The sequence below is a fragment of the Narcine bancroftii genome, chromosome 4 (genome assembly GCF_036971445.1).
Source record: "Narcine bancroftii isolate sNarBan1 chromosome 4, sNarBan1.hap1, whole genome shotgun sequence".
In the NCBI taxonomy this organism is placed as follows: Eukaryota; Metazoa; Chordata; class Chondrichthyes; order Torpediniformes; family Narcinidae; genus Narcine; species Narcine bancroftii.
Window position 1 is genome coordinate 223,072,165 of NC_091472.1, and position 22,090 is coordinate 223,094,254.

The 22,090-nt window shown below is 42.1% G+C and overlaps 1 protein-coding gene across 1 annotated transcript in view; it reads left to right on the top strand.

Annotated features, from left to right (window-relative positions):
- lss (lanosterol synthase (2,3-oxidosqualene-lanosterol cyclase)) overlaps nt 1-22,090 on the top strand; it is an 83,105-nt gene that overhangs the window by 51,851 nt on the left and 9,164 nt on the right. The window contains exons 14-20 of the mRNA XM_069934045.1: nt 876-926; nt 3,265-3,414; nt 4,824-4,920; nt 10,904-11,009; nt 11,134-11,199; nt 17,480-17,560; nt 19,405-19,575. Of these exons, the coding sequence (XP_069790146.1) occupies nt 876-926; nt 3,265-3,414; nt 4,824-4,920; nt 10,904-11,009; nt 11,134-11,199; nt 17,480-17,560; nt 19,405-19,575 (722 nt within the window). The remainder of the gene's footprint in view (nt 1-875; nt 927-3,264; nt 3,415-4,823; nt 4,921-10,903; nt 11,010-11,133; nt 11,200-17,479; nt 17,561-19,404; nt 19,576-22,090) is intronic.

Sequence of the window (22,090 nt, forward strand, 5' to 3'; positions counted from 1 at the left end):
CAACCTGCTGAGTTTTTCTTATTTTTGCTTCAGTAACATGTTACATAGAACAAAACCGACCCTTCAGCCCACAATTGAGTGCTGACCCATACAAACCCATCCCCCCCCATCAATCTCATCCTTGCCTCCTGTCACAACCCTTCACATACATGTATGTACCTATCCATGTTGGAGTGTCAGTTTTGATCATTAACTGATATCCAAGGAATCTTGTGGGAGGGAGGGAGAAATGCTGTCACTCATCTGTGCTCCTACTTTAAAAGTCTCTTGGTTTGTACAGTTTACATGATGAGATGATGATGCAGAGGCTTCTCTTGCCTGACCCCCCCCCCCCCAAACTGGTGGGCCTGCCCCTCACCTTCCCTCCCCCTGCTCCTCCCCGGTAGGCCTGTCCTTCGCTTCCTCCCCACCCCCCTCCCCAGTGGGCCTGCCCCTCACCTTCCCCACTACAGTGGCCCTGCCCCACGCCCTCCCCCACAGTGGGCCTGCCCCTTGCCCCCCACCCCACCTTGAAAATAATCTACCACATATTCCACAGTGAGGTCACATTATTTCCAACCCCATTCCTTCCTTCTTCCACTTAGGTTAATGTTAATCCCTCTAATTCTGAGTCTCTGAAACAATTGGAGAGGGGTTAAAGAAATTGAAAAGCTAGTTTCCTGATGTGGTCCAATTTGCTGACCTCTGTTCATTTGGCCGAATGTCCAGGAACCCCCTCCCTGCTGCCGCCCTCCCTTATCACAGCTGTTGATGCACCACAGTATGTAAATGTACAACGTGGGCTTCTGAGTAATTCTACTTGTAAAGCAAAGAAACCAGACTAAGAGAAAAGAAGAGACAAATCCCAGCCTAAATGTGTTGCTGTTTTCTTTCAGGTCCGAGACAATCCACCTGATTATAAGAAGTATTATCGTCAGATGAACAAGGTGAGTTGCCTCCAGTTCCTGGTTCTCTAATTTTCCCATGTTCTTCTTGCCCAATATCCCTTGACATTTGAAATTGTCATAGATGATAGCTTCACTTTAAAGTATTATGCATCCTCTCTCTCAGCCAAAGTATTGACTGCAAAGAGGAACTTGTTTTTTTTTTAATGGGGCACTTTGTGTAAAGAATTGTCCAAGTTCTTTACTGAGGATCAACAGGAGATATTAGAGGTAAAACACAAGTTAAGTGAAAAAACACAAATGCTGGAGAAACTCAGCAGGTCAAACAGAGCCTTTACCAAAGGTAAAGATACATCATCAACATTTTGGGCTTGGGCCCTTCATCAAGGTGTGAGAGAACATGTGACATGTCAGAAGAAAAGGGTGAGGGTGGGAGATAATAGGTGGAGGGGTGGACTTTGCAGGAAGGGGGAGGAGTCTTGACTAGGTTGAGAGAGAAAGGAACTGGAATAACTAGTTAAGGTGGGGGGAGGGGGTGGTGGTGGCAAGCTGATTAGTGGAATGCAGTGAAAGCAATGTTCCTTCCCTGGAGATGGAGTCTCTGCCATTGTCCAGAATTCTTACTGCTTGAACAAAACCTGAGGGTATGACCACAGCACAGGAGACCTTTGAAGGACCGGAGGAGAGAGGACCATGTTATGGTATTGGACAGAGACATAGTCATGTACATGAATCCCAAATATAATGTAACCTTACCAGATTATGGACATGCACAAAGAGCATTGTGGGCTCAACCAGGGGTGGGACATTTTTCGACCTGCCCATGAGTAATGAGACAGAAATTATCAGTGATCTCAGAAAATCTGAGGGAGAGAATCATAATGTAATGGAAATTAACATGAAGTATGAGAGTAAAAATTGTAACTGGAGTCTTTTTTTTAAAAATTACCTTACATGCTGTTGTATAAGATAACTCGAGCAAAGGATGACCCCAGAATTTCCACCCAAAATGTTGGTTTTAAGCAATAACCTTTGAAGAAGATGACCCCCCCCCCCCAAAAAAAAAATCTGGCACTACCACTGACCAGTGGATGCTGTTAAAAGGAAATCACAATATTTTAATAACAAATGATCATTTAAAGGTTTTTAATTTATTTGAATATTTTAAAATAAACCACTGTTGGCTCCTGTAACAGGTTGTTTAAAGCCTGTACAGAGCCGACGGCAGTCGGGCTGAGTGGATATGCCCCGTGCAGGAACCCTGGGACTTGCAAATAACTAAAGAGCGTGCACGAAATTGCATCAGAACCAGCAGGAAGATGGCAGCAGTGTTGCGACAGTTGTCAAGGCAAGAATTTTAGACTCGTATAGGGCGACCTGATTGTTAAGGTTTTGTTTTTCGAATTGTCCGATACAATGGCATATACAGTAAAATAGATTTGATAAGTAGTTTAGCTCTGGTCGATTGTGGAATTAGATTAAAGGGAACCTGCAATAGCAGACATTCAAAGACTTATTTCATGATTCAGAATGAAAATACACTGAGAAATAGACTCCACAAAAAGTGATCAATCTGTGGCTAATTTGTAATGTAAAAGGCTTGTTAAGATTTGAAGTGCTGGGCCAGAAGGTCATAGATATCTATGAAAGATTTTATATTTAAATTTTATTTACAGCATAGTCTAAGCTGAATCTGGCCATTTAAACATGCTGCCCAATTTCAGACAAATTAACCTACAACCACATATATTTTGGAGGTGGGAGGAAACCGATGCACCCAGACAAAACCCACTCGGGACACAGGGCGAATGTACAAACTCCTTACAGACAGCACTGGATTTGAACCCGGGTCACTGGGACTGTAATAGTGTTGCGTTAACTGCTATGCTAAATGTGCCAGCCAAATAAATGATTAATTAACCGCTGAAAGATATGAAAGTAAATTATCAAATAAAAAATGTATCGATAGTAAAGAGGAAGAAACTAGCAAAAGCAAAGTACGATTCATTAAAAGTTGTCAGGTCAATTAGTAATGAAAGAGAAACTTGCAGAGGCAATGAAGAAATATTTGTGTGTCTCAGGTGTGGTAGAATAAAAGCTGCCAATGTAACAGATGGAGTGATGTCTGTGCTCACTCCAATTCAGAAGATATTGCCAGTCAAAATCGGGGCAAACAAGATGGAGAAATCCTGACAAAGAAAGCTTGCAATTGATTAGCCGTTGGGAGCAGAAATCGAAGGATAAAGGGTCTGCTTTCTAATTGGGAGAATGAAAGGATAGGCCTGGACCCTCAAGTGGCTTCCTCCTCCCTCTCCTGTGCTTTGTCTACTCAGTTCAGATTCTGTTCTTGCTGTAACATGTCAGGTGTTAAATGTTTCAGGGAGGCTTCTCGTTTAGTACCCGTGACTGTGGCTGGATTGTGGCAGATTGTACAGCAGAAGGCTTGAAGTCAATAATGCTGCTGCAGGAAAAGTGTCCCTTCATAACAGAACATATCTCTGAGGAGCGACTGTTTGATGCTGTCAACGTGGTAAGCTGCAGAAGTGAAGCAAGTTTTCAGAAAGAGGCCATTCAGCCTAGTGAATTCATGCCAGCTCTCTGCTAATCTAATCCATTTGGTTCTTTCTGCTCCTTCCCATAACATTGCCATTTTTATCCAACAATGATCGATCTGTTTTTTTTGTCAAAAGAAATTCTTTTCACAGAACTTTCTGATTGTGCCCCACTTTCTGGAGGATGATGGGGTTTCTGTGAATATTTCTTCACTTTTTTGTGGATTGGCATCATTGACATCCTCCAGTTATTTGCCCTTGAGAAGCTGTTGCACGAAGGCTGAAGACCTTCTGGTCAAGGTTCTTGTGCAGGGTTGTTGGAGAGGGAGCTGTGGGACAATGAAGGAGCAGCAAAATGCTTCTAGGCCACTTTGCAGTAGAGTGAGCTGTTTGTGTGGGGCCCCTGTGCTTCCTGTCCTTGATTCCCTTGGTCACAGTGGTCTCCAGTGTCAAAGGCGCTGTCAGAGTCACCTCAGTGAGAAACTGTGGTGCACTGTGAGATGGCACGGACTGCAGATTTGGCTAGTGGTGGCAATCAGGGATGTTCCCATTTTCTGTGGAGCTTTTGAAATGTAGTTGGAGCTGCACTTACCCATGCAAATGGGTAAGTCATGCACCGCATAACATCCGTTCAGGCAATATCTGACCACATATATGTCCGTGGTCCCATAAGGTTATAATAGAGTTATAATAATCGTTCAGAAATCCTGATTGGAAAACGGGATGGAGCAGACGTAGAGAAGGCAATAGCTTCATACACACAACGTGTGTATCTCATGTCTCTTTTATGCTAAGCGATTGCACTGCCAGGTGTACAATGGTACAGTACATATATAACCTATAATACATGTCTTGATAGTCATAACAAATGCCTGTATGTACTGTACTTTTTATTGTTATTTTAGTGTGAATTTTCCCTACCTACAAATAAAAAGTTTACCGCTTAACAGTGTATATTTCGACTCGTAGGCAGCAGCATCTAATCTTGTGTATCGCACATCCCTTGAGTGTTGTAGCTTTGCTAAGTATATAATATAGTGGTCCTACAATGTCCAAATTGCATCCTATTTCACAGAACACATCGTAGGCATTAAGCGACGCATGACTGTATATGAAATTATGCTTGTGTTAAATCTGCCTGCCTCACCCATTCTGCTAGTTTGACTGTCCCTGGAAATCCACCATGATTCATTGGGAACTCAAAGTGTATATCCTGTCATTATCATTCACATCAGTAGAGGTTAGCTCACTGTATCCACTCTTGATTTTGCCCCTTCCCCATTCTGCCTCTTAATATCCTAAAAGACACTGATACATCTTCAGGTTTGGTTTCAGGACAGTTGAGAAACAAAGTGCATTTTGCCTAATGCCTCTTGTCCTGTTGTAGCTACTCAGCATGAGAAATCCAGATGGAGGATTTGCCACCTATGAGAAGAAACGTGGAGGGCGGCTCCTGGAACTCCTGAATCCCTCAGAGGTTTTTGGTAAATTCTTTAAAAGCCCCTGCTTTGTTATCTGTGATATTTCTTCATTTTCTCCTTGGCCTCTGCACCCCAAAGGAAGAAAAGACGGGTATCACCCATCTCCTTTGAATATTGCACCTGAAATGGAACGTTTTTTCAGATGTCCATCAAACTAAAGGAGTCACTGTTTAACCTTGGAGTCTTGGCGCACACTATCATGGCAGACCACAGCAGATGGAGTGACACCGCTAGCGCTGGAGTCATGGCCCTGTCACTGGAATGGTAACCACTGCTCTGCTCTGTCCAGTGTTAATTGGCCTGATTTGGACACCCTACTTATTTAACTGTTGAGGCCCGTTGCATGCATTAACTCCAACGCAGAATCTGCCCTTAAACTAGTGTATTAGTAATGACACCACTTAATGAGATGACTTGCAATTAGATGATGCTTAGGAAGGTGCTTTCTCTTGGCAGGGGAGCTTGTCCATCCATGAATGTCATTATTGACAAGACATGATGTTAGGAGCTCTGTCTTTCACTTCCTGCTTTACTGGATAAAGAACATAAAGCAGAAATTGATGTACAAATCAAATGACAATTCTTCTGCTTATGCATGTTTCACATCTCTCCATGCTCTTCATATTCGTGTGACTTTCTAGAAGTCTCTTCCACACTACAGTTTTGTCTGTTTCCAATCATTCCAGACATTCACCACTCTATTTTTGCCCCCTAGTTTTGGGCTCCCCCATTTTGTCACCCTTCAATTTATACACCTCCGTATGCTCGCACTCCCCTATGCGCAGGTTTTAAAAAATGACAGTCTGTCCTGCCTCTCCTTGCTGCTCAAGTCCTGGTAACATCCTCATGATCATTTCTACATCCTTTCTAGTCTAATGACATCATTCCTTAAGGCAAGCAAGCTGCAATGAGGTAGCTGGAATTATTAAGTGTTTCTGTCTCCAGTGAATCATCTTTTAACTAGATCATAGTGATAGGGGGTTGGTGTGGCATTGCTTGTCAGGGAAATTATTACAGCGGTGCTGATACGAGATAGATTGGAGGGCTTGTCAAGGAAGGTGGTATGGGTGGAATTTAAAAAATGGAAAAGGAGAGGTTACAATTATAGGGGTGTATTATAGACCACCTAGTGGGGGAGCGAGAAATAGAGGAGCAAATGTGTAAGGAAATAGCTGAGATGTGTAAGGAATTAGCATAGGGTTGTGTTAGTGGGGGATTTTAATTTTTCTACTATAGATTGGGAAATGCATTCTGTGAAGGGGCTGGATGGATTAGAATTTGTAAAATGTGTACAGGATAGTTTTTTGCAGCAATATGTTGAGGTACCACTAGAAAAGGGGCAGTGTTGGATCTACTGTTGGGGAATGAGATAGGGCAGGTGACAGGTGTGTGTTGGGGAGCACTTTGGATCCAGTGATCATAGTCCCATTAGTTTCAATATAATTATGGAAAGAGATAGGTCTGGTCCAAAGATTAAAGTTTTTGAGTGGGGGAAAGCCAGATTTGAAGAAATGAGAAGGGATTTGTAAGGAGTGGTTTGGGTTGATTTGTTTTATGGGAAGGGGGTAGAGGAGAATTGGAGGTCATTTAAAGGTGAGATTTTGAGGGTGCAGAATCTTTATATTCCTGTTAGGATAAAAGGAAGGGCCAAAAGTTCGAGAGAGCCATGGTTTTCAAGAGAGATTAGAAAGTTGTTTCAATATAATAGGGAGGCCTATATTAAATACAAGAAGCAAGGTATGGACAAGATGCTTGGTAAATGCATGGATTGTAAAAAGGTGCTTAAGAAAGAAATTAGGATAGTGAAAAGAAGGTATGAGGTGGCTATAGTGAACAGGGTGAAAGTAAATCTGAAGGGTTTTTTAACAAATGTGTGACTAGCAAAAGGAGAGTAAATGATGAAATTAGTCTATTAGTGAATCAGAGCGGCCAAATGAGATGGGGGAGATACTGAATGAGTTCTTCTCTTCGGTATTCTCTAGGGAAAAGGATACAGAATCGTGTAGGATAAGAGAAGCAAAAGGGGTGATTGTGGAAAATGTAGGTATTAGGAAAGAGGGGGTGTTAGAACTTTTGAGGCATATAAAGGTGGTTAAGTCTCTGGGTCCCAACGGGATTTTCCCCAGGACTTTGAGGGAAGTCGGGGAGGAAATAGCGGACGCTCTGACTGATTTTTCAACGGTCACTGGAGGAAGGCATTTTGCCACAGGATTGGCATGTCGCAAACGTAATTCCTCTGTTTAAAAATGGCTCCAGGTGTAGGCCCAGCAATTATTGGCCGGTAAGTTTGATGTCGGTGGTTGATAAACTAATGGAAAGTATTCTTAGAGATAATATGTATAAGTATCTAGAGAGGTATGGACTGATCAGGGACACCCAACATGGGTTTGTGTGGGGACAGTCATGTTTGACAAATCTTGTTAAATTTTTTGAGGAGGTGACTAGGAAGGTCGATGCAGTAGATGTAGTCAACATGGATTTCATTAAGGCCTTCGATAAAGTTCCACATGGAAGGTTGGTAAGGAAGGTTCAGGCGCTAGGGATTAATGTTGAGATAGTCAAATGGGTTCAACGGTGGCTAGAAGGTGGATACCAGAGAGTCATGGTGGATATCTGTCTGTCAGGATGGAGGACGGTGACGAGCTGTGTGCCGCAGGGCTCGGTGTTGGGTCCATTGTTGCTTGTCATTTACATTAATGATTTGCATGATGGAGTGGTAAGTTGGGTTAGTAAATATGTGGAAAAAATAAAAATAGGGGGAGTTGTAGATAGTGAGGAGGGTTTTCGTTGACTGCAGATGGATTTGGACTGCTGGGAAGAGTGGGCTGGAAGATGGCAGATGGAGTTTAATGTAGATAAGTGTGAAGTGCTTCATTTTGGGAAGAATAATCAAAAAGGACATGCAGTGAAGGGGAAGGCACTGAGGAATGCAGAGGAACAGAGAGATCTTGGAATAACAGTTCATCATTCTTTGAAAGTGGATGCTCATGTAGATAGGGTGGTAAAGAAGGCTTTTGGTATGCTGGCCTTTATAAATCAAATAGGAGCTGGGAGGTGATGTTGAGACTGTTCAAGGCATTGGTGAGGCCAAATTTGGAATACTGTGTGCAGTTCTGGTCCCCAAATTATAGGAAGGATATCAATAAGGTAGAGAGGGTGCAGAGAAGATTTACTAAAATGTTGCCTGGATTGCAGTATCTAGAATACAAAGAAAGATTGAGTAGACTGGGGTCTTTATTCATTGGAGCGTAGAAGGTTGAGGGGGGGGATTTGATATTTAAATCATGAGGGAGGTAGACAGAGTAGATGTGAATAGGCTCTTCTCCTTGAGGGTAGGTGAGATTGGAATGAGGGGTCATAAGCTAAGGGTTAGGGGGAAAAAGTTTAGAAGTAACATAAGAGGAAGATTCTTCACTCAGAGAGTGGTGGCTGAGTGGAATGACCTTCTGGAAGAGGTGATTGCAATAGGGTCAGTTTTGTCATTTAAGAGAAGGTTGGATAAGTGCATGGATGTGAGGGGATTGGAGGGTATGGACAGGGAGCGGGTAGGTGGGACTAGAGGAGATCACTTAGATCGGTGCGGACTTGAGGGGCCGAGATGGCCTTTTTTCATACTGTAATTGTGATATGGTTATAGCTAATATAGCTAATGTTTTTTTTCTATGCACCTGAACAATCCTTCCAGGTAATGACCATGATAATTAATAGCACCAAGCCATGCGTATTGAATAGTACGGCTCTGCACATTTTGTTTGCTTGCATTCCCAGACATTGAGTGTAAAGTATTAGTGATCCCTTTCAAGTTTCTCTTCCCTGGTTCTTTAAGCTTGCACCCAGATGTAATTTATTCTGCAAGAAGCTGGAGGGACTCAGTGGGTCAGGCAATGGAGAGAATGGTCAGATAACATTTCGAGTTGGGACCCCTCCCAAAACTTATTGATTCTTGACTTATTGAGACTCCTAGATTCTAGCACCTGCAGTTCTTGTATTTTTCTGTCATTTATTCTGTTTGAATATATTGTATTTGCATTGCCAGACCCAGACGTGATGTCCAAATCCAGTGGTTGAGATGGCAGTTTCCAGCATTAAAAGTCAGAAGGTGAAGGGTATTAGGAATAGGGTGAGATTGTTTTCAATTGGAAGTGAAGAGCTAACATTGGCCTATTGAGCTGAATGGTCCATTTCCAGGGTGTAACTGAGTTTAAGATCCTGACTCAATCACCTGCAAATTTACTGACTGTATTTTCTGTTCTGCTGATCGTTAAACAGTAAGTGGGAGATGAGCAGGGCAAAGCTCTTGAGAATCATGGGTCATTCAGGTTGGCAACTGAGGTGAACGAGTGACCAATACATAGATTTTTGTTAATAATTTCCAGTTAACAATTACTTAGTCCATTTGCAATGGACTCTCATTGTGAAGGTTTTTTTTTGCATTGTTCATAGCAGTAAAAACCCTTGGTATCTGGCACCTATGGGGATTGATAGATGCCAGATAAGTGAAATTTCCGGTTGCTCGAGCCTGCATGTTGCATGATTTGCAAACTATCGGCGAGGTGTGCTGGTTTTCAACTTCTGTATTTTTTTTAACTTATTTATTTTTCACAATTCTTTTTTGCCGGTTGCTTGCGGCTACCAATGGCTTGAATTCCAGATAAAGGGATTTACTGTATTTCATAATAACCAGTCCTATTGAGTCACAATGACACACCGTGCCACTCAACTGGGTGACGACAGTGAGCTGATTATTCTTTCATTGTGTCATTTGTAATGAAAGATGAAGCTGTCTGATTGGCTTTTTGACCAGATATTCAGTCACTGTAAATTCTGATTTTGATCACTGGCCCCAGTTTGACTTAGCTGGATCTTTGACATTTGGCTTCCTTTTCACGATTTTCCCACCCAATGAAATAATTCCTGAATCGGGAGAGTTAAAATACTGCAACTCCTCACTGTCTGCTTTCAAAGCCCAGGAGAGGATGCCAGCAGATTCCCACAGAAATACATGACCTGCTGAGTTTCTCCAGCACTTTTGTGTATTGCACTATATATCAACATCTTCAGGTTTTCTTGTTTAACCCCACAGAAACAGGACACATTGTTCCTGATTGTTGCTAGTTTGATCTCCTTGAATCATTTTTCCCCTGCTTTATTCTCATTTGAAGGTGTACAGGCAGCTAGCTCCCAAGTAATTGTGTAACAATGTAAAGAGGGGGTGATGAAGGAGCTCCATTGGTCAGCTAGCATTGCAGTTAATGTTTCATGGTGGCGGTCCTTCACTAGAACAGATGTAGGTTGGAAATGGGCACATTTTGACTGAGAACAGAGCGGTGGGACGGGAGAGAAGAGAAGAATGGAAGGGGGAGAAGTGATTTGGAATTTCTCTCTCAGGTAGGTGGAATCTTTGGCATTCGCTACATCAAAGAACAGTGAATCACTTGAATAGTCGAGGCTGCGATAGATTTCTGACAGGAACAGGGTCCTTTAGCCGCCATGTCTGCATCAAACACCAAATTAAACTAAGTCTCCTGCCTGCACGTAATCCACATGCCTCCATTCCCTGCAGGTTCATGTGCCTACCTAAAAGCATCTTGAATGTGATCACTATCCTGGCAGCCTGTTTCAGCACTTGCCATTCTGTTTGGGGGAAAGCCCATGCTCTGCTCATCTTCATTAAACTTTGCCTCTCTCATCTTAAAAATGAAGGCCCTCAGGTATTTAATGACGCTGTCTATTATTGAATATCTCACCTGACAATCTGGAGTAAATTTAAATGTTTTAATTTTTATATAAATTTAAACATACAGTACAGTAACAGGCCATTTCAGCCCACCAGTCTGTGACAGTAACAGGCCATTTCAGCCCACCAGTCTGTGACAGTAACAGGCCATTTCAGCCCACCAGTCTGTGCTGCTTCGAATGATAGGAGGAAGCAGGAGGCCCTGGGGAGTGTTAAACTTTTTTTCATTGTCTCTTTTCTTCCCTGCAGGTGATATAATGATTGATTACACATATGTAGAATGCACATCTGCAGTAATGCAGGCACTAAAGTATTTCCAAGAGAAATTTCCGCACCACAGAGCAAGTGAGATCCAGTGAGTATCGTAGACGTTTGTCAGCCCAGTTTGACTCTTAACCCGGCAGCATCACACTTCATTCACACGAACTAGATCACGGAAGTGGAACTGTTTCTATCATGGAGCAATCTTGTCCTTTCAGAGATACATTGGAAAAGGGCCTTAAGTACTGCCGGAGGATGCAGAACCCGGATGGATGGTGGGAAGGGTAAGTGTGCCACAGATAGTGAGCAATCATTGGTAGGAACAGCATGAAGTTGGTGCCCAAATGAAAGTTCAAAGTTTCTTCTCCCAGGGGAGACAATGGCAAAATCACTTTTTAATAGAGTTTGGTACTTGCATATTTCAAGTCTGAGAACTCACACAGTGTCAAAGCCATTTAAGAATGTTATTCAAAGCTAAACTTGGGGAAATTGACAATCAAAGTCAACCAGGGCAACTAATTCAGGAGGCCTTTCAGCTTTTTGTAGTAAAAACATAGAAATGCAAGAGGAACTCAGCAGGTCTTGTAGCGTCCATATGGAGGTAAAATTGAGACTTTGGGTCGAAGAAGGGTGATGTGTTGTATGGCTACATTGGTATTTTCCTTTTTGAGGAATTTCAAGCATCCCAAGTGTAAAAAAAATTATATCTGATTTCAGATCATGATAAACTCAATTTTAGTTATAGATAACTTTCTGAAAATCCCTTTCAAAAATTTAAATCATGATTGGATCACCTCTGAAAATTGTAAACTCAGTGAGATACAAGCCAGATTTTCAACCACTCTCTAATGTAATTCTGTAGGTCTCAGAATAATTCTGATAAGTTTACTTACTGTTCGGTAAATGGCTTTCCCCAAGTGTAAGCTGAACTTAGTGATCAGAGTAGTGTCTTGTATGTCCTTAGATATATATGAACATGTATGATATATGAACACAGGGCATTCATTGTAGCTGATTGCCACCATATCCCTAGCAGCTGTGTTACAGAGGACTCTCTGATCCATGGGTTGTTCCCATGGATACGCACAGAGTCAGACATCCAGAACTGCTGGAAGACCATTAACTCGGTGAAAGACGCACTTTGGTTTGCCCGAAACTTGTTGGTCTTTCAGAACGTGGAGATGTCGGTGAGGGGATGCTGCCAACTGGCCCATTCCAGTCTGCAGGTGTACGTGTTGAGAAATGCAAAGACGCTTGGGGCAGCCAACGTGAGGGCGCTGTGGGGAAGGGCAGAGTCCAGGCATTAAGGGGCTGAGACTGAGGGGAAGTCACTCAAACAGCAGAGGGGGGGAGAAGTCTCAAGATACCACAGGGGTGGTAATGGGGTATATAGAGAACAAATGTGACAATGTACATTGATGAGAATGTATAGATATGATTTACACTATGGGTATGAAAAGACTGATTGGGTTTTCTTTTTTGTAAATAATTTATTGCAAATAAAGTCTATTTTTAGAAGAAAAAAATTACCACCAAATCCATCTGCTCTCACCCATCACCACAGTGGTGGAAGATGTTGGAATTGCTACCAAGCTGTACTCAGTCTCTTAACAGCCATTGCTGAAGAAGGGTTTTGAGCTGAAACATTGCTATTGCCTTTCATGGATGCCGTCTGACCTGCTGAATTCCTCCAGCATTTTGTGTGCTTCTCCAGTTTTCAGGCATCTGCTGTGTCTCTTGTTTGCCTCCATTAACCAATGCCCCATTGAGGTTCCATCAACACTATGTCCTTGGCTCTCCTTACGACCTTTGGCCCAAACACTGATTAAGGAGTTGAGTTCCAAATGGCCCTTGACATCAAGATGGCATTTGATCAGAAGTGGCATGAAGGAACCCTGGTAAAAACTGAAGTCAATAGGTGTCATTAGGTAAAGGTTCCAGAGGTTGCAGTCACACTTCACACAAAGGAAAATTATTATGGTTGTTAAGGGTCAATCATCCCAAGCGCAGGACATTGTTGCAGGAGCTGCTCAGAGCAGTATTCGTCGTCCAACAAACTAACTGGTTCATCGGTGATCTTCCACCTCTCATACATTCCGAAATGACCCTATTTGTTGCTGATTTTATTGCACAAGGGTAGACTCAAAACAGCATTCATTTGCTTCTGTAAAAATTAGAAGGTGGATTTGAAACGCTCCTCATCTTCTAGAAATGGAGCAGTAAATCACGTGCTCAGAATTTTTCATTGATGCATGTTCCCACTTGCTTCAAATAGACATCTGTCATAGCCAAGCCAAAGAAGAAGAAAGAAAAAAAGAAGTGAACCGGTGTGGACTCGAAAGGCCAATATGGCCTGTTTCCGCTCCGTAAATGGTTATATGGTTAATGTTGAATTCTGTTCCTAACCTCACTCATCGAGCTGCGCATAACCACGTTCAGCAATACATAGTCAATAATGACTAATAAGACTGCACTTCCTGAGAAGACTGAAGCGGGCAAAGCTACTGACCACTATCATGCCAACCTTCTGCAGGAGTTCTATTGGGAGCATCCTGGAAGGCTGGATCACAGTTGTGGTACGGGTGCTGTAGAGAAAGAGATCGAAGGTCAATCCACAGGACCATGAGAGTGGCAGAGAGGATTACTGGAGTTTCCCTGCTCCTCCCCCACCTCATCAAGGTGATCTACTGGGCTTGTTGTGTGAAGATGGTGGACAAAATCATTAAGGACCCTTTCTACCCTGCACACAGCATCTTTCAGCTATTCCCATTGGGGAAGAGATGCAGGAGGATCAGAGCCAGCACCAGCAGGCTAAGGAGCAGCTTCTTCCCACAGGCAGTGAGAATGCGGAACGACCCAAGGAACCGCTCACGTTAACTGTTTGAGACTCTCATATTCACTCAAAAATATTTATTTGTGTCTGTGTGTTATTTTTTGTATATTTTTTGTCTGTATATGTGTTGTCGGGTTGTGTGTCTGCATGTTTTGCGCCGAGGACTGGAGAACACTGTTTTGTCGGGTTGTATTTGTTCAATCAGATGATATTAAACTTGACTTGATGAAGCAGGTCCCCAAATGAGGAGATCAGCTATGTCCATGGATTGCCAGATAGGATGCAGAACAATTTTGTCCTGCTTGCCCTAACGACCCACTTGCATTGCAGTTATTAAGATTACAATTGTGGTTGCAACAGTTGGCCAACTGGTGTACTCACTGATGCTCAGATATTTCACACCTTGTTCCTCAGAGTTCAGCCAAGGGGATTTTCATTATGCTAACCTGCTCTATGTGGCCTTTGCTTATTCTGCCAGTCAAGGGGGATTTTCTCACCTTGAACATATGTCAAGGAGCTACACTTTCACAGATATGATCAGGATATTCAGTCTTTCTTGAGTACTGTTTTTGCACTACCGATATGTGGTAATTCTGCCTGGCCCGCAGGAAAAAGAATCTTGGGGTTGTACGTGATGCCATGTATGTATTCTGACAATATGTCTGAACTTTGTAAACCGATCCTCTATCCATGCTAATTCATTACCTCAACTGCACATATCCTTATTTTATGCAGGTCATTTCCACTCTATTTACTGTACTTACTCTATACTCCAAGAACTCCAGTAAATTTGTCAGTCATGGCTTTCCCTTCCTAAATCCATGCTGTGTCTGCATGATGGAATCATTTCTATCCTGCCAGTTCTTAATGATAGCTTTTAAGTATTTTTCCCAAATATAGATGTCATGCTAACTGGCCTATAGTGACCTGTCATTTGCCCAAATCCTTTCTTAAACAATGGTTTGATATTCCCAATCTTCCGGAACCTGTCAGAGAATTTGGGTAAATTACCACAAATGCCTTTACCATAATATCTGCCACTGTTTCTGTATCCTGTGATACATTCCATCAGGACCCCAGGGGACTTGTCTACCTTTAGACCCATTAGTTTGCCCAGCACTACCTCTTTAATGATAGCGATTGCTTCGTGCCTTACCTCCCAACGCAGCTCTTTGGCATGGTAGTGATGTCCAAGGACTCACTTATTTCAGCACTACCCATTATTATTCCCCTATCTCATTTTCTGCTCTATATACAGTATATATTTATAAAAACATTACCTTTTTAAATATTTTGTGCTAGCTTGGTGTCAGTACTGCCAGATTGCTCAGCAAAAGGAGGTGTAAGGCACTCCTTCCGTCCAATAGCCTACAGGTCACCCTCGGGCAAGGTGTAGTACCTGTTCAGCATCCCAATCGGGGTTACATGAAGCCATGGATTGCAGATGGTTTTTACAAGCAGATTCTACAAATTGGAATTTATGGTTGTAAAACTAAAATCGCTGGGCAAATGAATCTGCTGATCAATGGCTAGGGTTACCCGTCCAGTAAAGGCACTACAAATGAAGAAGGCAATGGGAAACCACATCAGTATTTTTCCCTTGTGTAATCATGAACTTAACATCGACTACGATTTCAGCTCAAAGGTGGATCCTTCACCAAAGGAGAACAAGGGAGGCAACAACTGCAATTCAGAAGGTCAGAGATCATGATGGATGGAGAGACATAATCACCCATGCTGAGCGGCAAGGCACTTGAATGATGTGTTAGCTTACTTTCATATTTTATATTTCCTTTGTATCTTGTGGTTCTTTGATTTTTAAAGTTTTCCCAATCTTTTAGTTTCCCCACAACTATTGGCAACTGTATCCTTGAACTTTTAGTTTGATGTCTTCCTTTATTTCCTTACTTATCCACCATATAGCCTGTGTTCTCAGTCCACACAAGCCAACTCCTCCCTCATCCTATTGCCATCTCCCTTGTTTGGGTATAAGATGTTAGTTTTGGATCTTTTTCACCCTCCATCTGCATGAGAAATTCATTCTTACAATGACCATAATTTCTGAGGAGATCCCTCACCACAAGATCTTTAATTTTACCTGTCTCATTGCAAAGTACCAGATGTAAAATAGCATGTCCCTTTGTAGGTTTCATAATGTGCTGCTCAGGAAAGCTATTACAGATGCATCCAACAAAGTTCTCTTCAAGATTGCCTTGACCATCTTGATTTGGCCAATCGATGTGCAACTGTAAATTCCCCAAGACAACTGCCATTCCTTTCTCATGCATCAGATATTTGCAGGATTTATTCCCACTGTAATATTATTTGGTGACCTGTCGATTACTCCCAGCAATGATTTTTCTTTCCTCCTTACTACAACCCTGGTATCTAGAATTCAAGCAATGGCAGCCTCAAGCAACTAGCAAAAAAAACAAGGAAAATAAATAAAACAAATAAGAATATAAAGATGTTAATAAAAGTTTTAAATTGTAAAAGTAGATGTTGTCTAAAGTAACACTTAAACCTTAGTCAAAGATGGGCGCAAATATTCAGCCAGTGGAGTGCCTTGGTCATGCTTTGCTCATTGCAGGTGTTTGAATAAAGTTGTGTGAAATAGCAATGGCGTTGCCCAGGATGAAGAGCTGGTTGAGGCCGCTCGATGTTGGGGTGACTCTCCTAAAGAGTCTCCTTATCCCTGCTTATTAAGAGTTTCCCTGGTTAGAGGCTTTATTTGTAAACTTGGGGGGGGGGGGGGGGCGCGGGGGGAATTAATTATTTATTATATCATTGTTCGTCTTTTGGGCGGCTCCGTGGAGGGGGAGGAATCTGCAGATGCAGTGATGGTTAAATGTTTTCAAAGAATGTGATTGAAAATAAAGTAAAATGCTTTAAAGTTTATATATTCATGCAAGTTTGTTCAGTATAAGTACAGTGAAGTATTTTGTCTTTCATCTTTTAAATTGTTTATATTCTTAATGCAGGTGTATTAGTTAAGCATTGTAAGAACTGGAAAATATGCTTCTCCTGCATTTACCAATGCCAGATTCCAAGGGTTTTACTATATTCTGAATATTTACCCAGAAGGAATTAACGTTCTGCTTCTTAGATCTTACATTGTTGCTTCCTATTGCCCTGATCTCAATCTGAATTAAGAGCACTATCCCACATGCCATTCAATATGCCATGGCCAACCAATGCAAACACCATCTCCTTTTGTGCACCAGTTCCCCAACCTCTCTGTTATGATGTGCTCTGAATTATGGTCTTGTTTTCCTTTTGCCGTTCTGATTATAAAGTCATCAATTCCTTGGCACTTGGTCAGCATTCCAACCCGCATGTGTTTATTTTCTTTGAAATTAGCTAGGTTTCAGATTTACATTTTCAGATCTAATCGTTGCACTATCATCTATGTGACCTTTTGTCTTAGAGCGACCACATTACATACTTCCCTAGTCTTTATATGATATCTGGAGATTCCTCCTTGAGACATGAAGTGAGATCCCAACAACTCTGAGTAAAAGACTCCATGGGGAATTGTTGATGAGGACCATTCACCCAATGTCACTTTACACCCAGGTTTACAATCTTGAGTGTGGTGGTTTATAATCATTGTTGCTCATGAGCTCTTGCCGTGTGCAAACCCATACCTTGCTGCGCCAGCGTTGGCTGTAAAGTGGTTCAAGTAGTCCTGACATTGTTCAGATGCTGCATCTGCCTTTTTTTTTCCCCAGGAGCTGGGGAGTGTGTTTCACTTATGGAACATGGTTTGCACTGGAGGCCTTTGCCTGCATGGGATACACATATCAGAAAGGGTGAGTTTGCTCTTCTTATATTGGAACCTGAGACCTCCTGCTGTGTGCAGCATTAACAGGGAAGTACAGGTTAAACCTCTTTAATCTGGCGACGGAACCTGGCCATTGCCAGACCACAGAAAATGGAAATGGACCCCTAAGGGAACCCCCAATGTAAACCTATCAAAAGTAGAACAAAGTTTAAAACAGGAAATAATACTGTGGGGTGACACAATTAGCGTAGTGGTTAGCGCAAGGCCTTTACAGCACAGGGATCGGGTCATTGGTACAAACTCCTTACAGACAGCACAGGACTCAAACCCCAGTCCCTATCACTGCCACTGTAAAGGTTGAATCTGCCACTGATAGTAGAAACTCCTGACAGAGCAGGACTTGAGCCCTGGTCCCAATCACAGCAGATTCAACCTTTATAGAGCCAGCGATTGGGACTGGAGTTCGAGTCCCATGCTGTCAATAAGGAGTTTGTACTAATGACAGTAGATTCAAAATATTGGACCACAGAGCCCCAGACAATAGAGATTATAACCGTAAGGCCAAAGATTTGTTGTGGATATATGTTCTCCTTAACCCCTCTTTTTTTTTAAAAAAAAATCCATATAAATTGTCTTCAAGTGATAAATCTTGAAGAAAGTATGTCTAAATTTAATGAAAAAATTATAATTTCAAAATCATTTGGGCTCTAATCTGCAATGAATGAAGTGCAATACAGCTAGATTAGTTTACACTGTGTATGACAAGATCAGAGCAGGTCTTTATGGAATGCACTGATAGACTTAGTACAATGCTGCGTCCCAAAACAATCTCATGACTAACTCCTGATATCAGTCATTTACAGGTTATGTTTAGACATGCAGCCCAGGAACTGTCCTTTTGTCCCATAAGCCCATGCCACCCAATTAACCTACAACTCCCATACATTTCAAACAATGGGAGGAAACCAGATCACCCAGAGGAAACCCACACAGACGCAGGGAGAACGTACAAACTCCTTACAGACAGCGCGGGATTTGAACCCTAGTGGCTTGCGCTGCAACAGCGTTGCACTCACCGCGATGCTAATTGTGCCACCCTCATGTTTTTGGATTAATTTTTATTGCAGCACAAAAATTGTATTGGAGCAAATTAAGGGTTCGAATGGGATGTTGTGTTGCCGGAAATACGTCAAAAGTACTCTGCAGTAGTGGCAGATAAAGCACAGTCATGTGTTTGAACAGTGATTCCTCGTACCCATGCAGTCACTGATTGGGAAGTTTCACAGTAACTGAGGAAAATATTGATAGGAAGTGAACCTTCTATAGCATTCCAACATTGGGGCTTTTCTAAAACCGGGTCCTATAGTGTGAATGGAGTGTTTGTTGTCTGGTTCTTGGAGTCATGCAGCACCCTTCCATGACCTAGCTGACCTGCGACCACCCATCCATATTAATCCCATCTTCCAGCTCTTGTCCTGGAATGACTGGGTGATTCCACTCCCTTTCAATGTTGTCAGAATCTGCTTCCACTTCACTCTGAGGCAGTGTACTCCAACTGATGACAGTCTCCTTCAGATCCCCTCTAAGCCTCCTACCCTAAATCTATAACCTCTCATGTTCTAGTGTTCTTTCTTCCACATTTCTGGTTTTGTTCACCAGCCATGGCATTATGATTATGATTATGTCTGAAACATCAGCATGCTGTTTCTGATTCTCAGCTTCCCCACCCGTGAGACGTACACCCCCACCCACGTTACTGTGAGGTTCCCTGTGTGATCCCCCACCCCACTCACATTACTGTGAGATTTCCTGTGTGACCTCACTTCTGGTCATCAGCAGCATTTCCTGCTTTGTGTTATGTTTCTGATCAAGGGCTGCATGCAAAGCTGTGACCAGAGCCTGTGAATTCCTGCTCTCCAAACAAATGGAAGATGGAGGCTGGGGCGAAGACTTTGAATCATGCGAGCAAAGGCAGTACGTGCAGAGTGCAAGGTCCCAGGTTCACAACACCTGCTGGGCTGTGCTGGGACTGATGGCTGTCAGGTGAGATGGGTGTCTATTGTCACATTAAAAAGTTGCCTTTTCATTAATATGTCAGACATTCTTAACAATGTCCCTTTATCCTTGAATATGAGTCACATTGAAATGAGAACACCCATCCAATTTGATCTCAGCATCAGAAGTTGAGGCTTGAAATAAGAAATACAGTTCCATTTAGATGTCACTCATCATTGAGACCCACCCTTGGACACTGTGGTGTTTTGTCAGAGCCAGTGGTTGGATTGGATTTCACAATCTTTTCACAAAGACTCTCAGCATTTCAACAAATCCTCTAATTCCAGATGTCCTGCATGCATTTCCTTCTTTTTTAATATAACCATATAACCATATTACAATTACAGTACGGAAACCGGCCATCTCAGCCCCTCTAGTCCGTACCGATCTAAATGATCTCTCGTCCCACCTACCTGCACTTTGCCTATAACCCTCCATTCCCCTCCCACCCATATACTGATCCAACTTTTCCTTATATGACAAAATTGACTTTGCTGCGACCACCTCTTCCGGAAGGTCATTCCACTCAGCCACCACTCTGAATGAAGAAGTTCCCCCTCATGTTACTTCTAAACTTTTGCCCCTTAACTCGTGATCTCTTGTTTGAATCTCACCTACCCTCAAGGGAAAGAGCCTATTCACATCTACTCTATGTATCCTTCTCATAATTTTATATACCTCTATCAAATCCCCCCTCAATTTTCTATTCTCCAGTGAATAAAGACCTAATCAACTCTATCTTTCTTTGTAATCTAGATTCTGAAATTCAGGCAACATTTTAGTAAATCTTCTCTGCACCCTCTCTACCTCATTGATATCCTTCTTATAATTCGGTGACCAGACTGTACACAGTATTCTAAATTTGGCCTCACCAATGCCTTGAATAGTCTCAACGTCACTTCCCAACTCCTATATTCTATGCTTTGATTTATAAAGGCTAGCATATCAAAAGCTTTCTTCACCACCCTATCTACATGAGATTCCACTTTCAAAGAGCGATGAACCGTTATTCTTAGATCTTTCTGCTCCACTGCATTCTTCAATGCCCTCCCCTTCACTGCATACGTCCTGTTTTGATCATCCCTTCCAAAATGAAGCACTTCACACTTTTCAGTTTTAAACTCCATCTGCCACCTTTCAGCCCACTCTTCTAATCATTCTAGCCACTGTTGAACCCATTTGACTATTCTAAAATTAATACTTAGCGTCTGAACCTTCCTTACCAACCTTCCATGCAAAATCTTATAGGCCTTTCTGAAATCCATATGGACAACATCTACTGCTCTACCCTCATCAACATTCCTAGTCACCACCTCAGTTAATTCAACAAGATTTGTCAAACATGGCCTTCCATGCACAAACATATGTTGAGTATTTCTGATCAGACCCTATCTCTCTAGATACTTGTATATATTATCTCTAAAAATAATTTTCATTAGCTTACCAACTACTGATGTCAAACTTACAGGCCTATAATTACCAGGCTTACTCCTTAAACCCTTTTTAAACAAAGGAACCACATATACAATATGCTAATCCTCCGGCACTCTGCCCCTCTCTAATGACTTTTTAAAAATCACTGTTAGAGCCTCTGCTATTTCTTCCCTGACTTCCCTCAAGGTCCTGGGAAAATCCCATCAGGACCTGGAGACTTATCCACCTTTATATGCTTGAAAAGCTCCAGTGCTTCCTCATTACTGATCCCTACATTTTCCATAATTACCCTCTTTGCTTCCTTTACCCCGCACAATTCAATATCCTTCTCCCTAGTGAATACCGAAGAAAATAACTTGTTCAACATCTCCCCCATCTCATTTGGCTCCGCACACAGTTGTACTCTCTGATTCTCTAAGGGACCAACTTTACCCTTCTCTCTCCTTTTGCTATTTACATATTTGTAAAAACCCTTTGGATTTATTTTCATCCTGTTTGCTCTAGCCACCTTCTTTTCGCTATCCTAATTTCTTTCTTTCTTTCTTAAGCTTTTTACAATTCATGTATTTTCCAATCATCTCTTTTACACCTTGCTTCTTGTATTTAATACCTTGCTTCTTGTAGTAGGCCTCCCTATTATATCAAAACAATTTTCTAATCTCCCTTGAAAACCATGGGTCTCTCAAACTTTTGGCCCTGCCTTTTATCCTAACAGGAACATAAAGATTTTGTACCCTCAAAATCTCATCTCCAATTCTCCTAAAAAAAACAAATTATCCTCTCAAATTATCCCAATATACTCCTCACAGATCCTTTCTCATCTCTTCAAATCTGGCTTTTCCCCCACTCAAAAACTTCAATCTTTGGATCAGATCTATCCCTTTCCATAATTGAAGCTCATGGTACTATGATCACTGGATCCGAAGTGCTCCACAACACATACCTCTGTCCTCCTAACTATTGAATCCCCTATAACTTTTGCCCTCCTCTTCCTTTCCCTAACGTTCTGAGCTACAGAGCCTGATCTTGTGCCAGAGATACAGCCACTGATGCTTTCCCTAGCTTGGCT